General features: G+C 39.9%; 2 protein-coding genes across 2 annotated transcripts; one reads left to right on the top strand and one right to left on the bottom strand.

Moving 5' to 3' along the window:
- Window positions 1-1,587: 1,587 nt before the first annotated feature.
- Window positions 1,588-8,901, bottom strand: pnpla2 (patatin-like phospholipase domain containing 2). The gene is made up of 9 exons (XM_079223657.1): window positions 8,650-8,901; window positions 7,781-8,013; window positions 7,094-7,159; window positions 6,063-6,272; window positions 5,885-5,945; window positions 5,295-5,495; window positions 4,782-4,914; window positions 4,459-4,584; window positions 1,588-2,907 (listed from the first exon to the last, which is right to left on the bottom strand). The coding sequence occupies exons 1-9, from the start codon at window positions 8,834-8,836 to the stop codon at window positions 2,616-2,618; spliced, it is 1,509 nt and encodes a 502-aa protein (XP_079079783.1). The 5' UTR covers window positions 8,837-8,901; the 3' UTR covers window positions 1,588-2,615.
- Window positions 8,902-11,436: 2,535 nt separating this feature from the next.
- Window positions 11,437-20,293, top strand: pidd1 (p53-induced death domain protein 1; the record flags this gene model as incomplete). Its single annotated transcript, XM_079224334.1, has 15 exons — window positions 11,437-12,049; window positions 12,675-13,088; window positions 13,213-13,365; window positions 13,491-13,542; window positions 13,636-13,837; window positions 14,447-14,596; window positions 14,683-14,856; window positions 14,937-15,084; window positions 15,161-15,296; window positions 15,384-15,534; window positions 15,669-15,792; window positions 15,938-16,053; window positions 17,868-17,975; window positions 18,280-18,476; window positions 19,261-20,293. 15 exons carry the CDS (start codon window positions 11,437-11,439, stop codon window positions 19,508-19,510), a joined length of 2,988 nt encoding a protein of 995 aa, XP_079080460.1. The 3' UTR covers window positions 19,511-20,293.
- Between the last annotated feature and the right edge of the window lie 1,300 nt (window positions 20,294-21,593).

Raw genomic sequence — 21,593 nt, 5'->3', positions numbered from 1 at the left:
TGAAGGGTATATTGACTGTTATTTTTCTTCTATTTTGTATTTGTATAATGTCTGTTATCACGTGATTTGTATTTTTTGTGTGTATAGTGCTGCATAACCTTTGGGGACAAATGAAGTGATTGATTGAATATAAACTTGCACAGACTAATCCTGCATGAAAACAAACAGACACATACGCACACAAACATGGGTAAATGACTTGCTATAATTAATAATCAAGTGCAAATGCTCTATTGACACCAATTATTTGTGTTCTTGTATGCTTGGCGGAGAATCAGAATAAAGCAGTTTAGCCTTCTTTGAGTCTCACAAAATTAGTCACAACTATAACATGAAAATGGTAGATCAGTAAGGCCAACATAACATTGAGTTTTTCCATAAATCACAAATGTCATGCCCTCCACCTTAGAAGAGGCAAACTTACCTTTGTAGATACAAACAATACCATATGCGTGATGTGTTCACCTTTTCGACATCACTTGTATTGTAACGTATTGACGCAACACTCACTAAAAACCAGTGTAACCTAAAAATCCACTTGTATTTTACTTGTTTGATGCCAGGATTCCTTGAGTTATCAAGGACCAAGGTCACCCAAAAAGCTTTCGCAACAGACCGCTGATAGGACGGTGTGTGATGACTGCTCTGCGCAGGGGATTCCCGATGTGCGCCTCTATTACTTACGTATACCGTATGTCGATCTTAATCCTTTTTGTTATAATGACAACATTTGTTACGATCTCACTCATTCTGAATAATTAATTTAACTCAATAAATTAATTTGTTGTAGAGAAGAATACATAACATAACACAACGTTTTAGAGAGTGGAATAGGGTGACCAATATTATCTTATATTAATGTAGGTCACTATACTATATGTTATACTAAAATACTACATCTTACTTTATCCAATCTTATATTCTATACTGTACTGTACTGTAGGCTATACTATACTATTGCGTAAATATTGTACACTGTTTTATTACATTATACTATATATTTCTATTATAATTCTATATTAATACTGACAAACATTCAAATGAGGATTTTATGAATAAACAAAACATTTAATTCATGTAATAGCTAAATTAATCAGGAACTAATTTCATATATATATATATATATATATATATATATATATGAAATTAGTTCATATAAATAAATATATATATAAATTAGTTCATATATATATCTGTATATATATATATATATATATATATATATATATATATATATATATATATATATATATATATATATACCATTCCACAGTTCTTATGTTATTCATTCAGTTACTGACATGCAGTTGTTTAAAGAGCCACTTTATTCCCATGCTTTACACTCACACATTAGGGATGAACTGTAATTATTTGTCATTTTGCTCAGAACATTTGCATCTGGAAGCCTCCCAAAAAGTTCTCAAGCCCTTGATTCACTGTTTGGTTACGGTTCCTGGTGTGTACTGTTCCCTGCTCTGTGCACTCTTTTCACCGTAAGTCACCGCCTTTTCTGGGTAATGTGACGATCATTGTTGTTCAACTGAGTATTCACAGCAATGCAACACAACACTCATGACCTGTAGTGAATTACAAGTTCAATACCAGTTTATTTAATGATCACATAAATATTATTCCCTGCAACAATTTGACAACTTGCTAGATTCCCCTGGCTATTATTTGGTTGAAGTTCAAGCACCACATAATGTATTGTAATACACAGTATAATAAAGGTTTCCATGCAGGTAGGTTATTACCTAGGAAATTCTGAATGTGCAATTCCGGTTACATTCTTTGATTATGAAAATATAATCTTTTTTTAATTAACTGTTTGCATGAAATGTAAAATGTGTGATTTTTTAAGCAGAAATTCAGTACTGTGTAGAAGAAGAAAAAAGGTTGTAACTTACATGTGAGTAAATCAAGATGATAGAAACACTTTTCTATGATTGGCTAAACAGAGCACAGCTGTTTTTTATATTTTTCATATAAATATAAGGCATAAAACATTGACATTCATACATCATAAAGTCAATATTGTTCCCACAACACTGCATTGATACTTGCATCAATAAATGGAGTTACTACCTGTAACAAACAGATTGGTGCATCCACTGTTCGTCAGAAGTGACTAATAACAGGATGCAGAAGGAACACTGTCCTTGACTACAAGTCTGACTACATTCCACAAAAATATAAACATTCACCTGTTTAAAAAAATACTACTTCAAGTGCAAGTACATTTATGTTTGTAACATCCTGGAATTCAAGTGTCTACATGTTTGAGCACATGTGCTGCATTTAAATGCACATATGTAGACCTACAGACACACTGTGGCTTTGGGCTTGCCTTATAATGTAGCTAAAGACTTATTTCAGTGTCATGCGTTAGTTAAAAATATTTAACACACAAAGTGTAAATATGGAAAATTATAACTATTCCCATAAACTATACAAAGGGGCGCTTTGATTAAAACTGTCTTCCTGGCATCTTAAAAGTAAAACTAAATTACAGGTTGTAAAAAAAAAATTACAGTCAGATTCAAATTCTTTAAAAATGTTCCTGGATCTAGAATAACTACATCTGAACCTCAGCGCTGAAGCATCGTTGGAAGCTCTCAGGAGCTGCTGCTGGCTTCTCCAGAGTCGACGGCAAGTGGAATATCAACCACAACCATTGTGAGGCCTTCAGGGGACAAGCCGGAGGGAGGGCTTGTGTTGAAGGAGCTTTGCATGTCCATGTTGATGCACAGCTCTCCGGACAGCAGCTGTCTCTTGTACTGGTCAAGGCGCGTGAAGACTTCCAGAACTGAAAACCTACTCTCAATAACCCAGTTGGGAAACAGGCTGGTGGAACTGAACCGGGATGGGATGGACTGGTATTGGTGCAGCTCCAGCTGCCAGTAAAACCTAGAACAAGGCAAGTTAAAGGAGTCAGCTGAAAGTATTTCACTTATTGTTATTAGAGCGGCTATCATCAAAATTTGTATAACTATGTATAAAATGACAATGAGATGGTTGATCGTAGAGAGAGATGAACCTACAGAGAATTATCACCTGGTTCTACAGCTCCCCTCAACTCTACAGAGCTTTAAAGAGCGTTTCAACTCATTGTTTGTCCAGAGCCAAAATCCACCGTTCTGGTTTACGCTCACTACTCTCGGTGTTGTTGTCAGACGCAGCAGGCGGCTGTTTTCACTACCTGCTCAGCAGCAAAAAGCAGACAGACACATCAACTAGCTGGTGAACCAGTGGAGCATTTAGCAGCTAAAGAGCCAGCTATTTCCCTCAGGAGTTGGTAGAGACTAAAAAAATAGTCTTATATATATATTGGAGCCACATCCATCAGGCTGACACAAACATGACTCCTACTGAATGAAAATGTTACTTTGTAACTGCTGGATGTTTTTTAAATATATTTCAAATGAGCATCCATTAACAAATCCTTTAAAAATAGTTATTTAATAAATATTCAATACTGTTACGGACGGTATCCTGTCTGGTATGCGCACATATTGTGCTTGTTTTGTGTTGCTTTGTTGTTGTTTTGTCTCCCCCTCCTGTTGTCTTTCTCATACTTCACAGATGTACACACCTGGTTCCAGTCATCCAATCAACCAGTTCCCCTGTTAATAGTCCTCCGTTTTGTCACGTCTCGCTCTGCCCCCTGCACGCTGGACTCGGCACTCTGTGGTTGAGCTGAGCTGTGGCAGAGCCCTGTTTGAGCTCTGACGTTTTGCTAGTGCTTGCTTGTTTGGTTCCTGGTGTATGTTTTGGCCTTAGTTACTCCACCTTTGTTTAACCTATTTCTTGTAAGCAGCCCATTGGTTTTGTCTTTGTTACTTCCTTTTGTTGTGCGCACAGGGTCAATGAGGACAGGTAAGATACCCTGGGGTTTACATATTGCACACACGTAGGTTTACTTGTTGTTAATACCCTAGGTTAGAGTGAGCACCACCCCCTGTACTTTTTGGGTGCAAAGCACCTGTCAATGGGGGGGGGGATGGGGTTTTGTTAAGTTCTTTTCTTTGGTGCCACTGACAGTCCTTGTTCCCTGTGTTGCGTTTTTTTGTAAATAAATGTGTGACTGTACCCGCTCTTGTCCGGATCTGTTGTTTTTATGTTGCGTCCCACGCCGAGCCACCACGGGGCGTAACAATTACAATATAAGTTCATGAACTGAATTGTATATATTCTATATTAAATTAGACACTAATGGCACAGCGCTGTGTATTACATATTTGTTTCACCCAAAAATGCTTTGCACTCGTTAGGGGGTTCATCACTGATAAAAGGTTGAGAACCACTGCTCTAGATAGCAGCAAGATCAATCATGGAGCGTATCGACCTGACATTTAATTAATGTATTCTGTCATGATTAGTTGCTAAGAATTGCCTTAATAAAACGAATAACTGCAGTCTTTGTATACATATGATAGACAAGGTATATGTTCGTGGAACTGCACTGTCACCTGCCTGGCAGATACGCTTTTGGAGGCCTGGCGAAGATAATACTTTAGGATTTTTAACAGCTGATCTCGAATCCATCCAACATCTTCTTGCACATCTGGCAGCCACTCCAGAAGCCTACACATGGGATATGTCGCTGTTAGTCGATTAGCACAGAAGGCATGTCCAGTATTGGCTGCTATTTTTAATGTCTTGGTAGCCACAATAATATATTCGCCGCATAATGAAGATTCTACTCATAATAGTGGAATAATTGTTGCTGCACACAACTACTACTAGCAGATGGGACCAGTTTTAATAAAGTCCTGCAGCACCTGAGAATCAAGAACATAGCAGACTCCAGAGGGAGAGTGTAGGGGAGCATCATGGTGGAGGCCATCCGGACAGGAAGCAGGTTGCTTAGCGACTGCATCAGGCTCCTCCTCTCCATGCAGGCCTCGACTAGAGCTGCAGAGGGAGGCAAAGATGACCACAACAGTGACCTCAAACTATTCATAGAATTAACCTGCTTTATTCAGCACTATTCATGAGCTGAACACCTACATCAAAATGTAAAAATGTAAAAATGTCAGCAGAATGAACATAATAATCTTTCTTGTGTGATAGTACCATTCATTTGAAATCATTTTGGAATTTGAATATATTTATCTGATTAACCATTGCCCATGGGTTGATGAAAGTCTCTTACTAAAGATAAATACCCATTAAAACCCTTTGGATTATTTGAAAAATGTGCTTTCACAAAGCTAAAGTATGTCTGTTTCTCTTCACCCATGAAAAGTTTTTTTTACATATGAAGCCACAACTATTCCTTCTATAATTGTTACCTTTGTGCAGAATTGGTGGAAGGTGTTCGATGATATGCTCCTCTATTAAGGAACTGCAATGGACCATGACCGCTCCCTCTTCCACGTGTGTCTGTTCCTCCTCTTCATCACTTTTGTTGTCCTCCTCATTACAATCCTCATTTTCTTCCCCATTAGCCAGCAGAGGCAGCTCTCTTTGAGGTCCATTACAATTAAGCAATCCTGCAAACAGAACCAAAATGTGAAAGTAATATTTTTTCGTATTTGTGATCAATGGTGATGGATTAATTTCTTAGTTAGTTAAATTATTCAACTAATTTATAATAATCTAGTTATAATGATAATAATGTCGATAATATGCTTAAAAATTGCAAAAAAACTAAAAACACACAATACAAGTCTAATCACAAGCAAAAGCAGCCTATTGATTTGTTGACATGTGGTGACAGGAAGAGCCGCTCTGATAGCATATCAGATTGATAATGTGTCTACATACGAGCATGTTCTGGTCAGAGGACAGAAAATCAATTGGGCTTGTCATTACTGACCCGATTCTTGAACGGAGCAGAACATGATTTTGAGAAGGTTAGGAAATAAAGTTAATTTCTTACCATTCCTCTTTAAAAAGTGCAGAGCATCTTTATATCCCTGTTTACACATGGCCTTCATAACCTGCACTCGAAAACAAACACATACAAGAGGTCCAATGAGTTCACTCCTGTTCGATTAGGCTGTGTGTGTGTTGTGTGTACATGTAACATCCCGGAGGCTTGTAATCAGGTGACCTACCATCGGGTCTGGAGGGAAAAGTGCCCTGGAGACTCTGTAGAGGTTTTTGAGAGTGAACTGGATGCTTGTGTTGGTGAATCGCAGCTCGTGTATGTTGGTGGAGGTGTCTCTGGGGCAGATGTCGCTCTCTCCGGAGAACGGGGACACAGTGATGGTATTTTTCAGCTCATACTGAGGCAGGTTGTCTGAGATTCCTCCGTCCACATATCGCTAAAAGATTAAAAAAATTAGCATCAGAACAAACAGAAAAATGATTAACTGTAAATCCTATTTAGCCACAGAGCAATCGCCACACGGGATATGATGATAGTGACATGATATCCTGTGTATTGAGTTTGTTTTTATCAAAGCTGGTGAACTTTTAAACTAAGAGGTGGAAGGCATGGACTGTGTGTCAACAGATAAGACCAGAGTGACAAAATCGTTCTGAATTTGAGTCTGAGAGGAGAGAACAACATTAATGCCTGAGCCAATACGGTCACAGCTGGCTCTGCCACTCTCACATTGTGGCCCCGCGCACGCACACGCGCACACACACACACACGCGCACACACACACACACACACACACACACACACTGGCAGACTGGCACATGTAAGCTCTTAAAGCCCAACCCAAAGGCCACAGAGGGAGGGTGGGAGCGCTGGTATTACTCAATCATATTGCCCAGAAGACCTTTGCACTAGAAAATGTCTGGCAAAAAAAAAGACAAATTACAAGTTCTGCTTAAAATACAAGTTTTGCTCTCCCATTTAGCTCTGAGATCTCTGACAAACACTGACTCCTCAGGAATTTATTCATCATTGCTTCCACACATGTGGAACACAAACACAAACACATTCTTGGGTTGTAGAAAGGGCCAAATGTAATAACAACAAAGTACAATGAGAGAAAATAAACTACATACAGCATGGTAGAGTGGTCAGTAAACTTCTCTTAATTTAAAATCCATTCAAGTAATTAACCTAATTTCTTTTCATTAGACAACATAAGGACACTGCACACATACTGAATTAGTTAAATGTACTCACCACTCCCTGCAGCGTGGGAGGAATGAGGCCAGAATACACTGGGATGTAGGCACTACAGACACATGCCTATTGACAAAAGAGATGGTATGAGAAACTTGAGGTGGAATTACAGTTGGGTGATATATTGTATTGTATTGGTATCACGGTGTAAGACTATACATGTCATGATATAACTTAACTTTGCTGTCTTTTTCTGATTTTAAAGGATGCATTACTGTTAAATTACATTTGCTAATTAGACTTTGTCACTGTCTATTATCAGGACTGCCACTAACAATTATTTTCTGATTAATCTTCATAGTCTTTTTTTCTGTTTTGTCTATAAATTTTCAGAAAATAGGGAACATTCAATAGATTTCCAGAGACCAAGGTGGCTTCTTATAATGTTTTGTCCAACCAACACAAATATGTTCAGTTTACAATGATATTAAATGAGAAAAACTGCAAAACCTCACATTTGAGAAGCTGAAATCAATTGAAATTGAATTGACAAATCGGGTCAGCTCTAAAAGCAACAATCATATTTCCATATTTCTTTTGATCATTTCTCAAAATGGGCATCCCTAACATGTCACATAATCAGTATTGACATGATAAAACCCACAATAACCTGACATCTGATTTTCTTAATATCAACCAACTCCATTGCAAACTATTGAGAGAAATATACTGAGACTAAATTCCCACCTGCACCACCTCCTCCTTGTTGTTGAAGTGTGACACCAGAACATTCTCTCCGTCTGACACTCGGGTGAGAGAGATGCCTAACCGCCCGTTGGCCTTATGGTGGCAGTCAGCGGGCAGAGTCCGCCGCAGCATGTGACGCATAATCTTCACCAGGTTAAAGGAAGGATGCATGGGGCCGAGGAACCGCTTCCTGGCTTCTTTGGCAACATCGATGATACTTGCACCGGTCTCACCTGAGAAGACATTGTTGATGTGAATGAGTAAATAAAGAGAAGACGGTACTTTGTTATCAGAAGTTTGGGGATGAATAAAGTTATTCATGCAATTTCATTGTCTACATTTGAAAATCAGGAATTGCAGCTTCAGTTATGTAGATGTTTGATAAGATCAGGAACAATCAGGAAGATTTTATGTTTCCCTTAAACCTTTCCCCCGTGTAAATCTTTAAGAGTTGGTTCATTTTGACATGGTCAGGATGCCATGTTAGTACCCATGGTAGAAAGTCAGAAGGACATATTTATTCCCCCTGCTTTTATCTGACAGCTTGCAGATGAACATACTGTAAAAACACAGGCGTCACATTGTTAAAGATTGAACCATTGTTAAATATTAATCCATTGATATAGTAGATGTAGTATCTGTAAAGGGAGCAATCTTTCATAATGGTTAATACCAATACTTGAAACACTGTATGTTTACAGCACCGTGAATACTTGAAATTGTAATTCAGCAGTTTATATATTTATATATAACATTTACAAAAGTTACATTGCCATTAAAACCTCTTTTAGAGCACAAAAATGTAAAACTCAATTACTTTTTTTTTTTTTAAACCACATCCATTCCAAAGTTGAAACACTTAGACCTACCGAGACATATCCCAGTGACCAGAGCAGTGGCAGTGAGGGCTCCAGCTGACGCCCCGTATATGTGCCGGGCGTCCTGCACCAGGAAGGGAGCGTGTTCCAGCAGACAGCTGCCCACACCGACGTGGTAGATCCCGAGGAACCCACAGCCCGCAAACGAGATGTTCCACGGCGAATCGAGAGGGAACATCGCGGTGGCCAAGTGGCGCGTCAGGTGGGCCGAAGAACAAAGTCCACTCAGATATTAACGGCAACAAAATAACTAAAACGTTGCTGTTAACGTGGACATCGTATTGTATTTATGATGCCTCTTTACATGCTGTCTTTAGGATAAAGGACTTTGTCTGTTAATTGTTTTTCAGCTTTCTAACATGATAGAAGTCACCTTTCCGTTGCAGGTAACGTTAAAAAAAAGTCCCTTATTCAGCAGCTAAAACCCGATGTGATTAAAAAGTCAAACAGCCGACGGTTAAATAGGTGTTCACGTTGTGCGGTGTGCCACGGGGAGTTGTTGCTATTTCACTCTGTTGGTGTGTTTTGAGGAGGGCTCCGGGTAAACGCATCTTGTCCAATCACAGTCGACACCGCGAAGCGAGAGCGACCAATCACAAATTAAATAGTCGCTTAGAGGACCAATCACAATCCCCACGGTGAAGCCAGTGCGCCGTGACTCTGACAGCTTTCAAGTGTTTGTTCCCAGTTAGAACAACGTGTTTTGTTTTGACCTTTCTGAATTGATCTGCCTTCCCGTGTTAATATGTTTTATATATGTATATCAACTCGGCTAATTTGACACTTAGAAATAATCTACAATGATTTCCGACTATGCAATATTGGTTTGATGAACCTATTGATACAATCGATTAAAGCCACCTGCGACAGTGCGCATTAATAGGTGTCTGTTCTTGTTGTGGCATATTTGACCAAGTAACAAACACTGTCATAATAATGATGTTCACAGTTGGGAGGTTTGCAACATCCTGCTTACAAATCAATACAAGATAGTAGGGTTTCACAACAAATAGTAATGAAATCACAAGTATCTTGTTATTCAACAATAACAATGAAATGTTGTTTTTTCTGGAAGACTTCCTTGAACAAACTATTCACAGAATTAGGTTGCAAATAGTTGGCATTGGTACAGGATCTGTTTTGGGCATGATTCCCTGGAGAACATGTCCAATTGTGAAACCACCATCAGCCAGGGTTCATTGTCTTAAAAAAGTATATTACTACTCTATCAAGTGCGGGTTGCTAACTGCCCAAAGGTCAGTGGAGGTCAATCTGGTCATGCTGACTTTAATGCAGTTCAGATTAAAACATTCTGCTGCATCAAGAATAGCAACAACAACAAGAACAACTTTGAGGTTACATAATCTATGAAGAAACACATACAACATTTAGAATAGTTTTTAAATATTAATTTAAAGTTTAAATATTTGTATTATTGTAAAAACATTTGTTTCTGTACAAGGACTCACAAGAGAAGTCATTTTGGCTGAGCTCCAAGAAGGTGATTCAGAGGGTGATACATGTCTGACACGATGACAGCAGCAGCAGCTGTACTTGGAAGTTTTCTGAGGAGAATGTTGTTCTTGAACCACGGTCTCCCTTTGGCACAGCGTATCTGAACAGAACACATTCTTTTCTACATAAGTAAATGTTTTCCACAAGAGAGATGAACTTTTTAAACTATTTATGGCCCACAAATGGGTTACTATATAAAAACAAGACATGAAAGCCTTTTGATGACACATTTTAAATGGATAAATATTACTTCAGTCTAAATTCAAATGAAATGTTATACAACAACAATAACATGATGTATTACATTTCCTCACTCCATCTTTATATGATGAAGGAATTATTCAAAAGGCTTTTTTTAAATGACTTTTATAATATGTTTTGTTATAACATTCACCAATGTGTCTGCCTATCAAATCAATCTAAATAAAAAAGACAGATTTATATGTAGGATGAATTACTTGTTATACAATTCATAACAAGCACTATTAACAGTGCTAATCTTTACTAAGCTGTAAACATGTTATTGTAATGGGATTAGATTTGAACAAACAATGTATCTATTACATACTGAAGACGCCACACTTTTCAATACAGTAGACCAGTCTGTGGTCGTAGACTAGACTCAGCAGCGCCCCCTGCTGGGTGAGGAGCTACTGCGCGCACACGTTGACACGACCGTCCCGCCCTGAGTTGAAACTTTGGCGGCGTCAGGAAAAACGCGCTCGATTTTATACACATCAACAACCGGAAAGGCGGGGCTCATTTTTTTTCGACCGATACAGATGGATAGACTCCGCCCTTCTTCCGTCGGTGGACTGTGTACTAAAAACGAACGAGCAACTGTGACGCAAAGCTTTTTCTTTAAAAACAGTTTAGTACACAAGGAAGTGAGAAAGCAGAGAGGGAGAGTGAGAGAGAGGATAACCCAGAGACTAATATTATACGTTACTGAGTAACTAACACAACATTAGACACATGGAGGTCACTAAAGTTGCCACAGAGTGCAGAGCTAAGTACCTTTTAAGATAATTATCATGTAAATATTGTTTAGCTAACAGCTAACATTACTGTAACGTTGACCTCTTGAGTAACTTAAAAAAAACACGCCGAGTAAAGTATTCCTCACCGTTGTTCTTCACGGTAGTTATTCAGCTTCATCTCACCGTGATGGACGTATGTAGCGTTTACAGTGTCACGTGACAGACTCATCATGCAGAGAGTAAACTTCACCTTTAGTTAACGTCAGCCAGTCTGGTGCCTTCAATGGAGAGAAGCAGCGAGGAAGAAGCAGCTACTGATGAAGAGGATGAAGACCAGGCAGCCGCCGGTTGGACTGGGACGCCTGGCAGGTCGGAGGAAGGGACACCTGCACGTAAGGCACCCATGGGTGGAGTACCTGACCCTTCTGCGGACCGTTTAGCTCTGAGGCTCTGCAGAGAACTTGTGTACCAGGATCAGGAGACACCAGAGAGGGAGACTGGACTACCGGTCTCCCAAGCAGAGAGAGATGCTCCCTCCGTGTCTCCCTCCAGCCTCGTGGACACATTCGGTCCCTCCATATCAAGCCTCTCCTCTTCTTACTTCTCCACCCATCATCACGCCAGTTTTTCTTCCTCCTCTTCATCTCCCTCTGTTCTGTCTTTGACTCCACCCTTGCCTCCGTCTGTGGAGCTTCCAGCTTTGTTGACTGATACAAGGCTGACCCTGGATGTGTACAAGGGAGGAGCAGCTGCACTGCCTCTGCTTTGGGGGTCCATCACAGGGCAGCTGAGGGGCCTCCTGTACCTGAGGCTGGGCTCTGAGGACAAGCCAGGCCTGGATGATGCTCTGGATGTTTTACCCCATCTGACTGAGCTGCGTTCACTGGCTGTTCGGGGTACTTTTCTCATTCATTACATCCGGTATCCGCTGTTGAAAAAAAATATTTTTATAGATGAAATGGCTTTATTCACCTTGTTGCATTCCTTTTTTTGTTCTTAAATAAGATAAAATAAGATACACCTTTATTAATCCTGCAGACGGGGAAATTGCAGGATTACAGCAGCAAGAGACACATAGTAAAATAAACAAGTAATATAAATATAAGAAAACAGTAATAAAAACAGTAAAATAATCCACAATAGCAGTGTTATGTATACAGATAGTATAAAACGTATTTAAAAAAGTATTTATATTTCACCAGTATGTATTATATATATATATACATATATATATATATATATATATATATATATATATATATATATATGTATGTATATATATATATATATATATATATATATATATATGTATATATATATATATATATATATATATATATATATATGTATATATATATATATATATATATATACCGACAGAATAAAATGTATTTATATTGCACCAGTTGAAGTAATTAAAGTGCAATAGATACTGTAAATACTGTGTTAATGCATTCATCTGTTTTCCTACCTTTGCTCTAATCTTTCTGCTTCTAACTGCACTTTTTGTTTTAATTCTAGGACACTGTTTTTATGACTCACAAGGGGACCCGCTGCCTGGTCTCCTCACCACTTTGCCCCCATCTGTTTCCTCCCTCTCTCATCTGGTGCACCTGGATCTCTCCTTCAACCAGCTCACCTGTCTGCCATCCTGTCTTCTCAGCTTGCCTGTGCTGTCCTCTTTGCTTCTCTGTCACAACCGTCTCTCAGATTTGCCTCCTGGATTAGGCCAACTGTCCTCCCTCACCTACCTTTCCCTCATGGGGAACGAGGTGGTCTCGCTTCCCTGGAGTCTGGGTCAGCTGAAAGCACTGCAGACACTGGATGTTTCACATAACCTTCTTCAGCGGCTACCTGAGGAAATTGGTTTTCTAGAAAAGCTTGTTAAGCTGGAATTGTCCCACAATAAACTGAAGCAGCTACCAGAGAGCATGGGTAAGGGTGTATGGGTGAGTGGGTGTGTCACTGATGGAGCATTACAGTAATTAACTGGACTCCTAATTGTATTTAATGTAAGTTAAATTCATAAAATGGTGTAAACGTCTTCTTTGTTGCCCAGGCTCCCTCCTCGCCCTCAGGGAGCTTGTCATCTACAGCAATGACCTCCACCTGATCCCACAATGTCTGAACAAACTGCCTCTGCTGAAAATAGATGTGCGTGACAATCCTTTGGGGCAACCCCCAACCCCTCCGCCTCTCTCTCCTACACCTGGTGAGCGGAGAAAACGGCTTCATATTGATTTGTGCTTAAATCCTTCTGACTGTATCGTAATTAGATACAGCGTTTACGTTTGCTTTCAGCATATTCCCTCAGTTGAATCACTGTTTTCTTACCAGATCAAGCAGAAACAAAAATTCAAGAGTTGCACCTTGGATTTAACCAGCACAGGTACAATGTACACATTTTCTCAATCTGCAGTAATATTGTCAATTCCCGCGTTTCTGATTAGATTAAAGACATCATGCTCCTTTTGCTCCTTAGTTTCTGTGTTTCGCCTGCTGGGTGTCATGTGTTTCTCCCGGGGGGGGCTGAGCTGCTGTTCCCCCCAGGGTGCCTGGTGACAACCACAAGACTGAAGTGGGTTGAGAAAAGGCCAGAGAGGAAGTGGGTGTGGCTGGAGGAGCATGACATCTTGCTGAGTCGTCCATTGGAACTTCGTCCTCATGGAATTACGTTTCTAAAGGTATTGAACTAAATGTGTCTGTGTGCCACATCTGTTGTACACTACACTAACTTTACAGATGAATATCAGTCTACTTCATCATTTTTTGTGTTCTTCTGTAAAACGCTTGCATAATATTGCCAGTGGCTCTGGAAGAGCTTTGACAATTTTGAAAAATAACCCTGATGAAGTCATAGTGATGTCACCAGGGTTGTCTCCGTTTGGGTTGAGAGACACATCGATGACAGAAAATCTGCATTACATACTGAAGGTGTGAAGTTTAAGAGACGTGGACATTTACCTGGCGGTGATGATTTAATGTAAAATGTTATCGAGTTGCATTGTGGGAAATGTAGGATCCAGGGTTTGTGGAGCTTGACCCAGTAAGGACTAAAAGTCAAGATATCTCAACCGCTGCTGCACAGAATTTGATGATATATTATTAAATCTGTTTCAGAAGTCCCTCAATTCCATGCAAGTGTAGAACTAAATTGCTTCTTCAAATAAGTATTTAGAAGACTTGTAAAAGTATTCAGAATCTTAAGAAGGTTATTCTTGCTCCATTTTGTCAGAGTGTTCCTTCCTGCGCTCGCGTTATATAAATGTACTTTAACTTTGAAATCCCTACAGCCTGTGGAGGTCTGTGTGCCATATCATCGGACCAAAAGAAGGGAGGTGGTGGTGCAGAGGTTTGACGGACAGTCATGGAGCAGTCTGCCAACGGTTCTGAGGAGAGGAAGCGAGAGTCATAGCAGCCACCCTGGAGGACGTCCAGCCAGGGTAAAGTCAAATATTGTATTTAAATTATGTTTAACCTTTTTTTTTTCATAGTACACATTGTAATATTGTTTTTGATGTACCTGTAGCTGGCCTGCTGTGCAGTGATCCAGTTCTCCTGGTTTGTGGTCGTGTCCCGTCCAGTAAAGGACAGTTGCTCTGTTACACCAGCTGGAGCCCTGCTGGTATCCACCGCTGACCCTGGAGTTAAGCTCCACTTCCCTCCAGACTCCACGGTGCAGGCCCGCACTATAACATTACAGGTAACGCTGCATTATATGGTAGTCTATGTCGGTTTGGGATCTGTGATTTCCGAGGCTTTAGTTTGTCTCTCTTTCTTTAGGTGCTGCAGGTGTCTGTGTCGGAGGTACAGGCTCTGTGTGGAGATCCTCAGGCTAGAGTTAGCCCTCTACTCTGCCTCTCCCAGACCCCCAGCATACAATTCCTACAGCCTATCAAAGTTCAGGTTCCCCTGCCATTAGGAGTCACAGGTACAGTATGCCTTCATTCTCATACATGTTTATAACAATGTATTAGCAAGTATTAACATGTCCGGTGCTTCTGCAGGCCACACACTCGATACGTCGTGTTTGTATCTGCTGCACGGAGACCCCACTGCCCAAACCTGGACTGACATTACATCACAAGTCTCTCTCTATGTCACCCATTTGTATGCCATTTTCTACATTACACACTTCTCATGGTAAGTTTTTTATGATATTGTCTCATAATGTACGTTTGATTTATAAATACACATTGCATTAACACAGCTTTGTGTGCGCCATCACAGGTACTGGCTGTGGTACACCACTCAGCGGTGTGTTAGTGGGGTGGTCAGGAAGGTCTATCAAAGGCTAAAACAGTTTAAAGTCCAGTTCCTCGTCCTCCAGAGGAAGACTGATCCTTCACAAGTTATGCTGCAGTGTCTACCTGCTAACAGGGTTTGTCCTCCCGCCTCTGTGCAGTTTAATATATGTAATTACACCAAGGACAGTCTGTGTCAAACTGATTTCCTCATGGCATCGAAACATTTATGCATAAAACCTAATCAGTGATTGTGTTGCTTCTTGTCCAGGTGGACGGCAGAGTGCAGTCTTTGTCAGAGCAATATGATGGCCCTCAGCCCTCAGACCTGTGTGACCTGCTGGAAGGAGAGCAGTTCTTTGCTGGCTTTGAGAGGGGCTTGGATATCAGCACAGGTCTGAAGTCCTCTTTGAAGCTCTATCTTAGATACAAAATGTTTTTTCCTGCTCCCTTTCCTTCCTGGGGTTTATGATGTGCTGTTGTGGAATGGTTGTTCTGAAACTGCCTTGAGATTAGGATTTCCTATTTTTTTCTCTCCAGAGAGACCAGACTGTGTGGAGGGAAGACTGTGTTTTGTGTTTTACTCCAGCCTGAAGAACCTGAAGGAGGTGTACATCTGTCCAGATCTGGGTCAGAAGGGGCCAGTGAGGGGACAAGTAAGACAGACATCATAGACAAGAATGTGCAGTGACTGGAAATAATGATTACGGTTGTGTTTCTTTAGTCTGTACACGTATAATCACAATCTATTTGCGACTCTTACATTTCCACATTTCATGGCATTACATCTGCTGCAAGGACTGCATGATCTCATCTCCATGCTATTATAATAAACCATAAGTAACATATTTGATATGTCACTCTTCTACATGCAGGGAAGCACCTTCAGGAATTCCAGTTTGTGAACATGAGCTCCTCTCTCTCAAAGCCAGAATCCAGAGAAGTAATTGTCAAACTTGTGATGCCATCGAGTATAAAGTCTGTATCTGCTCCATAGACAATGAATTAGGAGAGATGTTATCGATGACACTGAAATCCCCCAGGGGAATGTTCTGGGTACATTGTCTGTTTCACAACTGAAAAAACACAATAGAATAAAGTTCATCTGAGTATAAAAAAGAAAACAAACATGCTGTGGGTCCACAGAATCAGTCTCACATTCATTGTCTATGGAGCTGATACTTTGTACTTGATTACACTACAATTTAGAACATATAATCTATGTTTCAGATTTTGGAGAGAGTTGTTTATGTTTACTAATATATATTTTGACTGTTTTATACCATAGCAATGACATGTCTACATTTTGAAAATTGGCATAGTTCCCCTTAAACATTTCAGGGGGAGGTGGCATTTTAACTATTGCAAAATTACAGGAGATGGTAATATACATGGACATCCTCTGAGTCATGACTGTCAAATCTTAACACAAAGACATGAAACACAAACAACATAATTGTGACTTTCCAAGGATATAATTTCATACCATTATCCATAAATCCACTGAGGAATTATAGAGAAAAGACGCTTCAGAACTTGAAGTTTTCTCCAGTATCAAAATAATCCAGTGATGGCGACTCGACATCCGTGGGTACATTACAAACAGCTAATAGCTAATTTGGCGTACGTTAAATGGTGCCTTTGCCAAAATGTAAACAAATATAGGCCAAAAAATAGAAATAAACTAATACCTGTAAAATAACATCACAACCTTTCCCATTTGACGAGTTGACCTGCCCTCCTGATGGCTTTATTCTTTTATAGTGATACTGTAACCAAAAGGACCTCTATGCAGTGTACATGTCGGCATGTTTTTATATACCAGATTATACATTTTTGACTTAATTCATTTTGGCACAAAAGTCAAAGCATCTACAGAAAAAAGAAAAATGTCAGAGATCCACTTTATAATACAAGGATGCTGCTCTGTATGGGATATCAATTACAGGAGGACCAGGGAGTCTGCAGTAAAACTGGAGGTAATTGCAGCTGTAATTGCTACTGCAAATGTTAAAATCACCCTACATTCCCAAGAGAAATAAATCCACTGTGAATGGGGCTTTAAGTGACCAGAGAGTAGAAACCCCTGTACTCTGTAATGTGATCCAAATCAACCCTGTATTGAATACTGCTTTTGTGATACTATCTGAGACGTAATGATTCAACTCCATGGTACATTTTGGTCTTATATTCATGTCCATCCATACACGATGAAAAGCAGTTAATTACACCTTTCAACATAAAACATCAAACTAAAAGGTCCAACCTCAAAATGCATACATTTCTTTTTGTCAAAACACAAACAACTAAAGTACTGGTCTGGATGTGGTCACGCAGTCTAAAGTCTACCAGTTCACCACAGCGGCCTGTCTCAGGGCTATTGAGAAATGCGCCTGTTATTTTGTCCAATCAATCTGTATGCATTGTTTGAACAACACCTTGAAAATATGTTTCTTACCTCCTGTTTCAGGTGTCTTTTTATCGAGGGGAGTTTCCCAGTAATCTGCCAGAAGAAGTGGCGAAAAAGAGGAAAGGACCCGACAGTCAGTGGCTTGCAACTTTACCACTAAGACTTCCTGTCAGTTGAAGTGACCTTTTTTTCTTTTCTTCATTGTTTCATAATGATATGATATTTTCTGGATTGTAGATGAATTAGTATAAACCTTTTGTGCAATTTGTTTTAGGATATTGGATGGCATCCTAGTGATATTGAATATGTGTCTATTGGTTATGAAGAGAAATAACAAATATGTACACAGTTTCTTCCATACACACTATTATGTAGACGCTAAATTAGATGACGACAAATTAGGTTAGCTGCTACCTATATGTAACATCAAAAAGGAGACTTTGCACTTATCTCCTCTCTGTTTTTGTCATAGGCTCTAAATTCTGAAAATAATTTTATCATGGAAGCGCTCCAGTATCCTCCTCTGAACCTGGGTGACCCAGAGAGCGGCTACCTGACCGAGGCCAACCTGCTGTCCATCTCTCTTCAGATAGCACAAGACTGGCGTGTTATTGGCATCAATCTGGGCTTAAGCTACCAGGAGTTGGACCGCATCCAGTACAAGTACAGGTAGGAATGGGGAACTGGGTCATGTTCAGCGGAAATTCATTAATTGAACTTAACAATACTGGCACAGAGCTCAATTATCATGGGAATGATTCACTTTTATTTTTTTAAAGCATTCCTACATGTGTGAATGACTTAACCAGTGCGTGCTAGCACACGTGTGTGTGTGCTAGCACGGCCAAAGCCTCTAAGGGAATTTGAGCGATGTAATGTGAGTGAAGGCAAACCTCAGTGGGAGAGAAATGGTGGAGAATTTTGATTGTTTTAATCTGCGCTGTCAGCCTTCACTAAGCCATCTGGGACACTGCAGGAGATTACACAGAGACTGATGCTCATCTGTCCCGCACGCCTCCCCCTCCCACCACCTCCACTCCTTATGCTCAGAAAAGCTTGCGTGACGCATCCTGGAGTTTGAAGAAAAATGCATAGTGTGTAGATGGTTTTCCATGGGATGTTTTTTTTGTAGGAATACATTCACATGTCATTTCAGTATTTGATGAAAGATGTCCAATAAAGAAATACCACACATGAATAGGATGTTATTAATATGGTATGTATGTTTACCCAAGTATAGTATCTAGAACATTATTTCTTATTAATATTATATCTACATTAACAGTAGAATTGAAACATACAATATTGCTAATACTGCTGGTATAAAATTCTGAATAAAGTGATATCATATTTTTATTTAAAATATATATTTACATTAGTTATTGTTCAATCCTTTGGTAGTTCACTGTAGTGGGTTTATAATGTTTTGTGTATGTTCTGCTGTCCTCACCAGGGACGACCTGGGAGCCTTAGTGCTGGACATGCTGTTCCACTGGGCCCGGGGACAGAGGAATGCAGGACCAGGAGCAGCATCGAGGCTGGTGGCCGCCATGACCGAGAGCGGCAGGAGAGACCTGGCAGATGAGATTGAGGACATTGTCAGTTTAGGAAGGAGAAAGTACTCCGAGTCCCTGAGGAGAGTGGGCCTGGAAGAACCCCACAACCCGGGAGTTGATGAACCCATGCTGGGTACAGATGGCTGACTTACACTTGAGTAACCTGTTTGTTTACAATGTGCCTCCATCATCTCATCCTGCTGTCTAAACAACGGTTCTGGGGTGCAAATAGTCACTCTGAACACGATCATGATAGCCAGTTAACAGCTGGTGGCAGCGTTCATGTGACCCACTGAAGACGGATGAAAGGGATGGACTTTTAAAAACGGTCTCAGTTTTCAACACTACGGAAAAGGTAAACATTTGTAAAAAGTTATATAAGATGAAGCATGTAAATACTCATGGTAAATCAAAGTGAGGAAGTCACACTTCATATTTGAGCTTTTTGTGTCATAATTCTGATTTAATACCTCATAATTATGAATTACATTAATATCATAATTGTTTCCATCATCATAATTTAGACTTGTTATCCCATAAATTGATTCAGTTTTTCATAATTGTGACTTAGCATTAAACGTTTCTTAATTAAACTAAAAAAATTTAGATTTTTTTAATACGCAATCATTTTGACTTAGTATTCCATTATTTTTGACTTATCATAAGGATTTTTAATCAATTTTATATATATTTTTTAATTTCTTAGCAGAAATTTGTCGATCACTGTGCGCTGTTCTGCACAGAGTTAAGAGGCAAAGCAAACACTGGGAGCTGTTGCCCTATGGAGGCCTGGATTACTTGCTGAAAGTGCAACAGGAGGCAATGTTTATGGTTGATTAAATGTCTTCCTCATGTGCCTTCGGTCACCTAGAAACCAGTTTAGCTGCAGCACATATCAGGACATTTTATTTTTCAAATGTAAGTATGAATTTCCACTATTTTCATCTCCAGTAAAACTGTTCTGTAAAGGAATGTGTCGGCTGTTTTTTTTAAACTTAACCTTTTTAACCCTAGTTGAGCCCCGCCATTTAAAAAAAAAAAAAAAAATGGTTTGCACACCTATACTAAATACAGAATATCTCCTCAACCACAAGGGCTATTTGAATACTTTCAAAAGGTATACTATACAGAAAACATGTGTGAGACTAGTTAAGAGGTTCATATAGCAGTATATGTGTTACTGGCTTATTGGTTGATGATAGAACACAGGAAAGAAAAAAAAAGAAAAAATTCCAGGATTAATTTCCTCATTCAAATGATGCATAGCATCGCTTTTTGCTCTTCAAAGTCAAAACTTTGCAGTTAAATATTTGTAGTAATTTATTCGCTGAGAGTCCTGTAGTGAGTCACTGGTCGTTTAGACACATTTATAGCTGATGATGCTGCACATCATCCCCAATATTTCAACTGTAGCCATTTTTCTATTTTAGTGTTCAAGGTCAGGGGGTTGAGAATGAGATGAGTCGTCACGATGACGCTGGCCCCCATCCCCCACCAGCTACACCTTTACTGCAAATAGAAAATATGTCTGTACTTCCACTAGATACCACTAGGGGGCCCCCTTTTAAAATCCCTTTAATGATTTTTTTTTCTTCCTCCCAGCCCTACTCCATCGCCAGCCCCCCCATGCTCCCCCTCCCTCTCACTCCCACCTCCTCTACCTCTACGCTGGACTCAAACGCTAGTAACACCGGTAGGTTAGCTATTGTCGGTCTGTCAGTACAAAGGCTTTGAGTCCACACCGGGAGAAATAACGGAAACGCTCTGTGCGGTATGTAGATAACGGGACGCAGTGAAAGTCTTCTTCGTGGCGAGTGTCTTGTTCGGTAAATGTGTCTTGAATTGGCGTGAAGCCGGTGACATCTTACCTGGGGAATAACGTGAAGACGACGCGTGAGGCTGACGTGAGATGTCCTATTTGTTTAAATAGTAACGGAGATGAATGACCGTCTGGTGTAGTGACTGTGTGTGTTGTCTCTTCGTTGTGAGAGACGGTAAAAATAATTTTCCCGTTATGTGGAAATAAGCCTCGCGCATATTCTCTCCCGTTACATATGGCGGGTTTAGATATACAACGTTAACCGTAAATTCTGCTGGAAAGTGTTAATATGTGACGTTGAGCTGCAATGGTTATGTGTGAATCATGTTACACGCGGGTCGTTAACGCGTCATATCTTAACGTCACCCGTAAAACCGACGGGTCGGTGACAGGTGTAACGTCAACGGGTTT

This window comes from Taurulus bubalis (genome assembly GCF_910589615.1).
Source record: "Taurulus bubalis genome assembly, chromosome: 9".
Classification (NCBI taxonomy): Eukaryota; Metazoa; Chordata; class Actinopteri; order Perciformes; family Cottidae; genus Taurulus; species Taurulus bubalis.
The sequence above is the reverse complement of the archived record's forward strand: the minus strand, read 5'-3'. Positions and strand labels throughout refer to the sequence as shown.

Bases quoted from the DNA above. Each gene is read 5' to 3' on its own strand.
- pnpla2 (XM_079223657.1), bottom strand. From the start codon at position 8,836: ATGTTCCCTCTCGATTCGCCGTGGAACATCTCGTTTGCGGGCTGTGGG. The intron at 8,014-8,649 runs GTAGGTCTAAGT...ATGTCTTCTCAG, and splicing joins GGTCACTGGGATATGTCTCG to GTGAGACCGGTGCAAGTATC. The intron at 7,160-7,780 runs GTGGGAATTTAG...TTTTGTCAATAG, and splicing joins ACAAGGAGGAGGTGGTGCAG to GCATGTGTCTGTAGTGCCTA.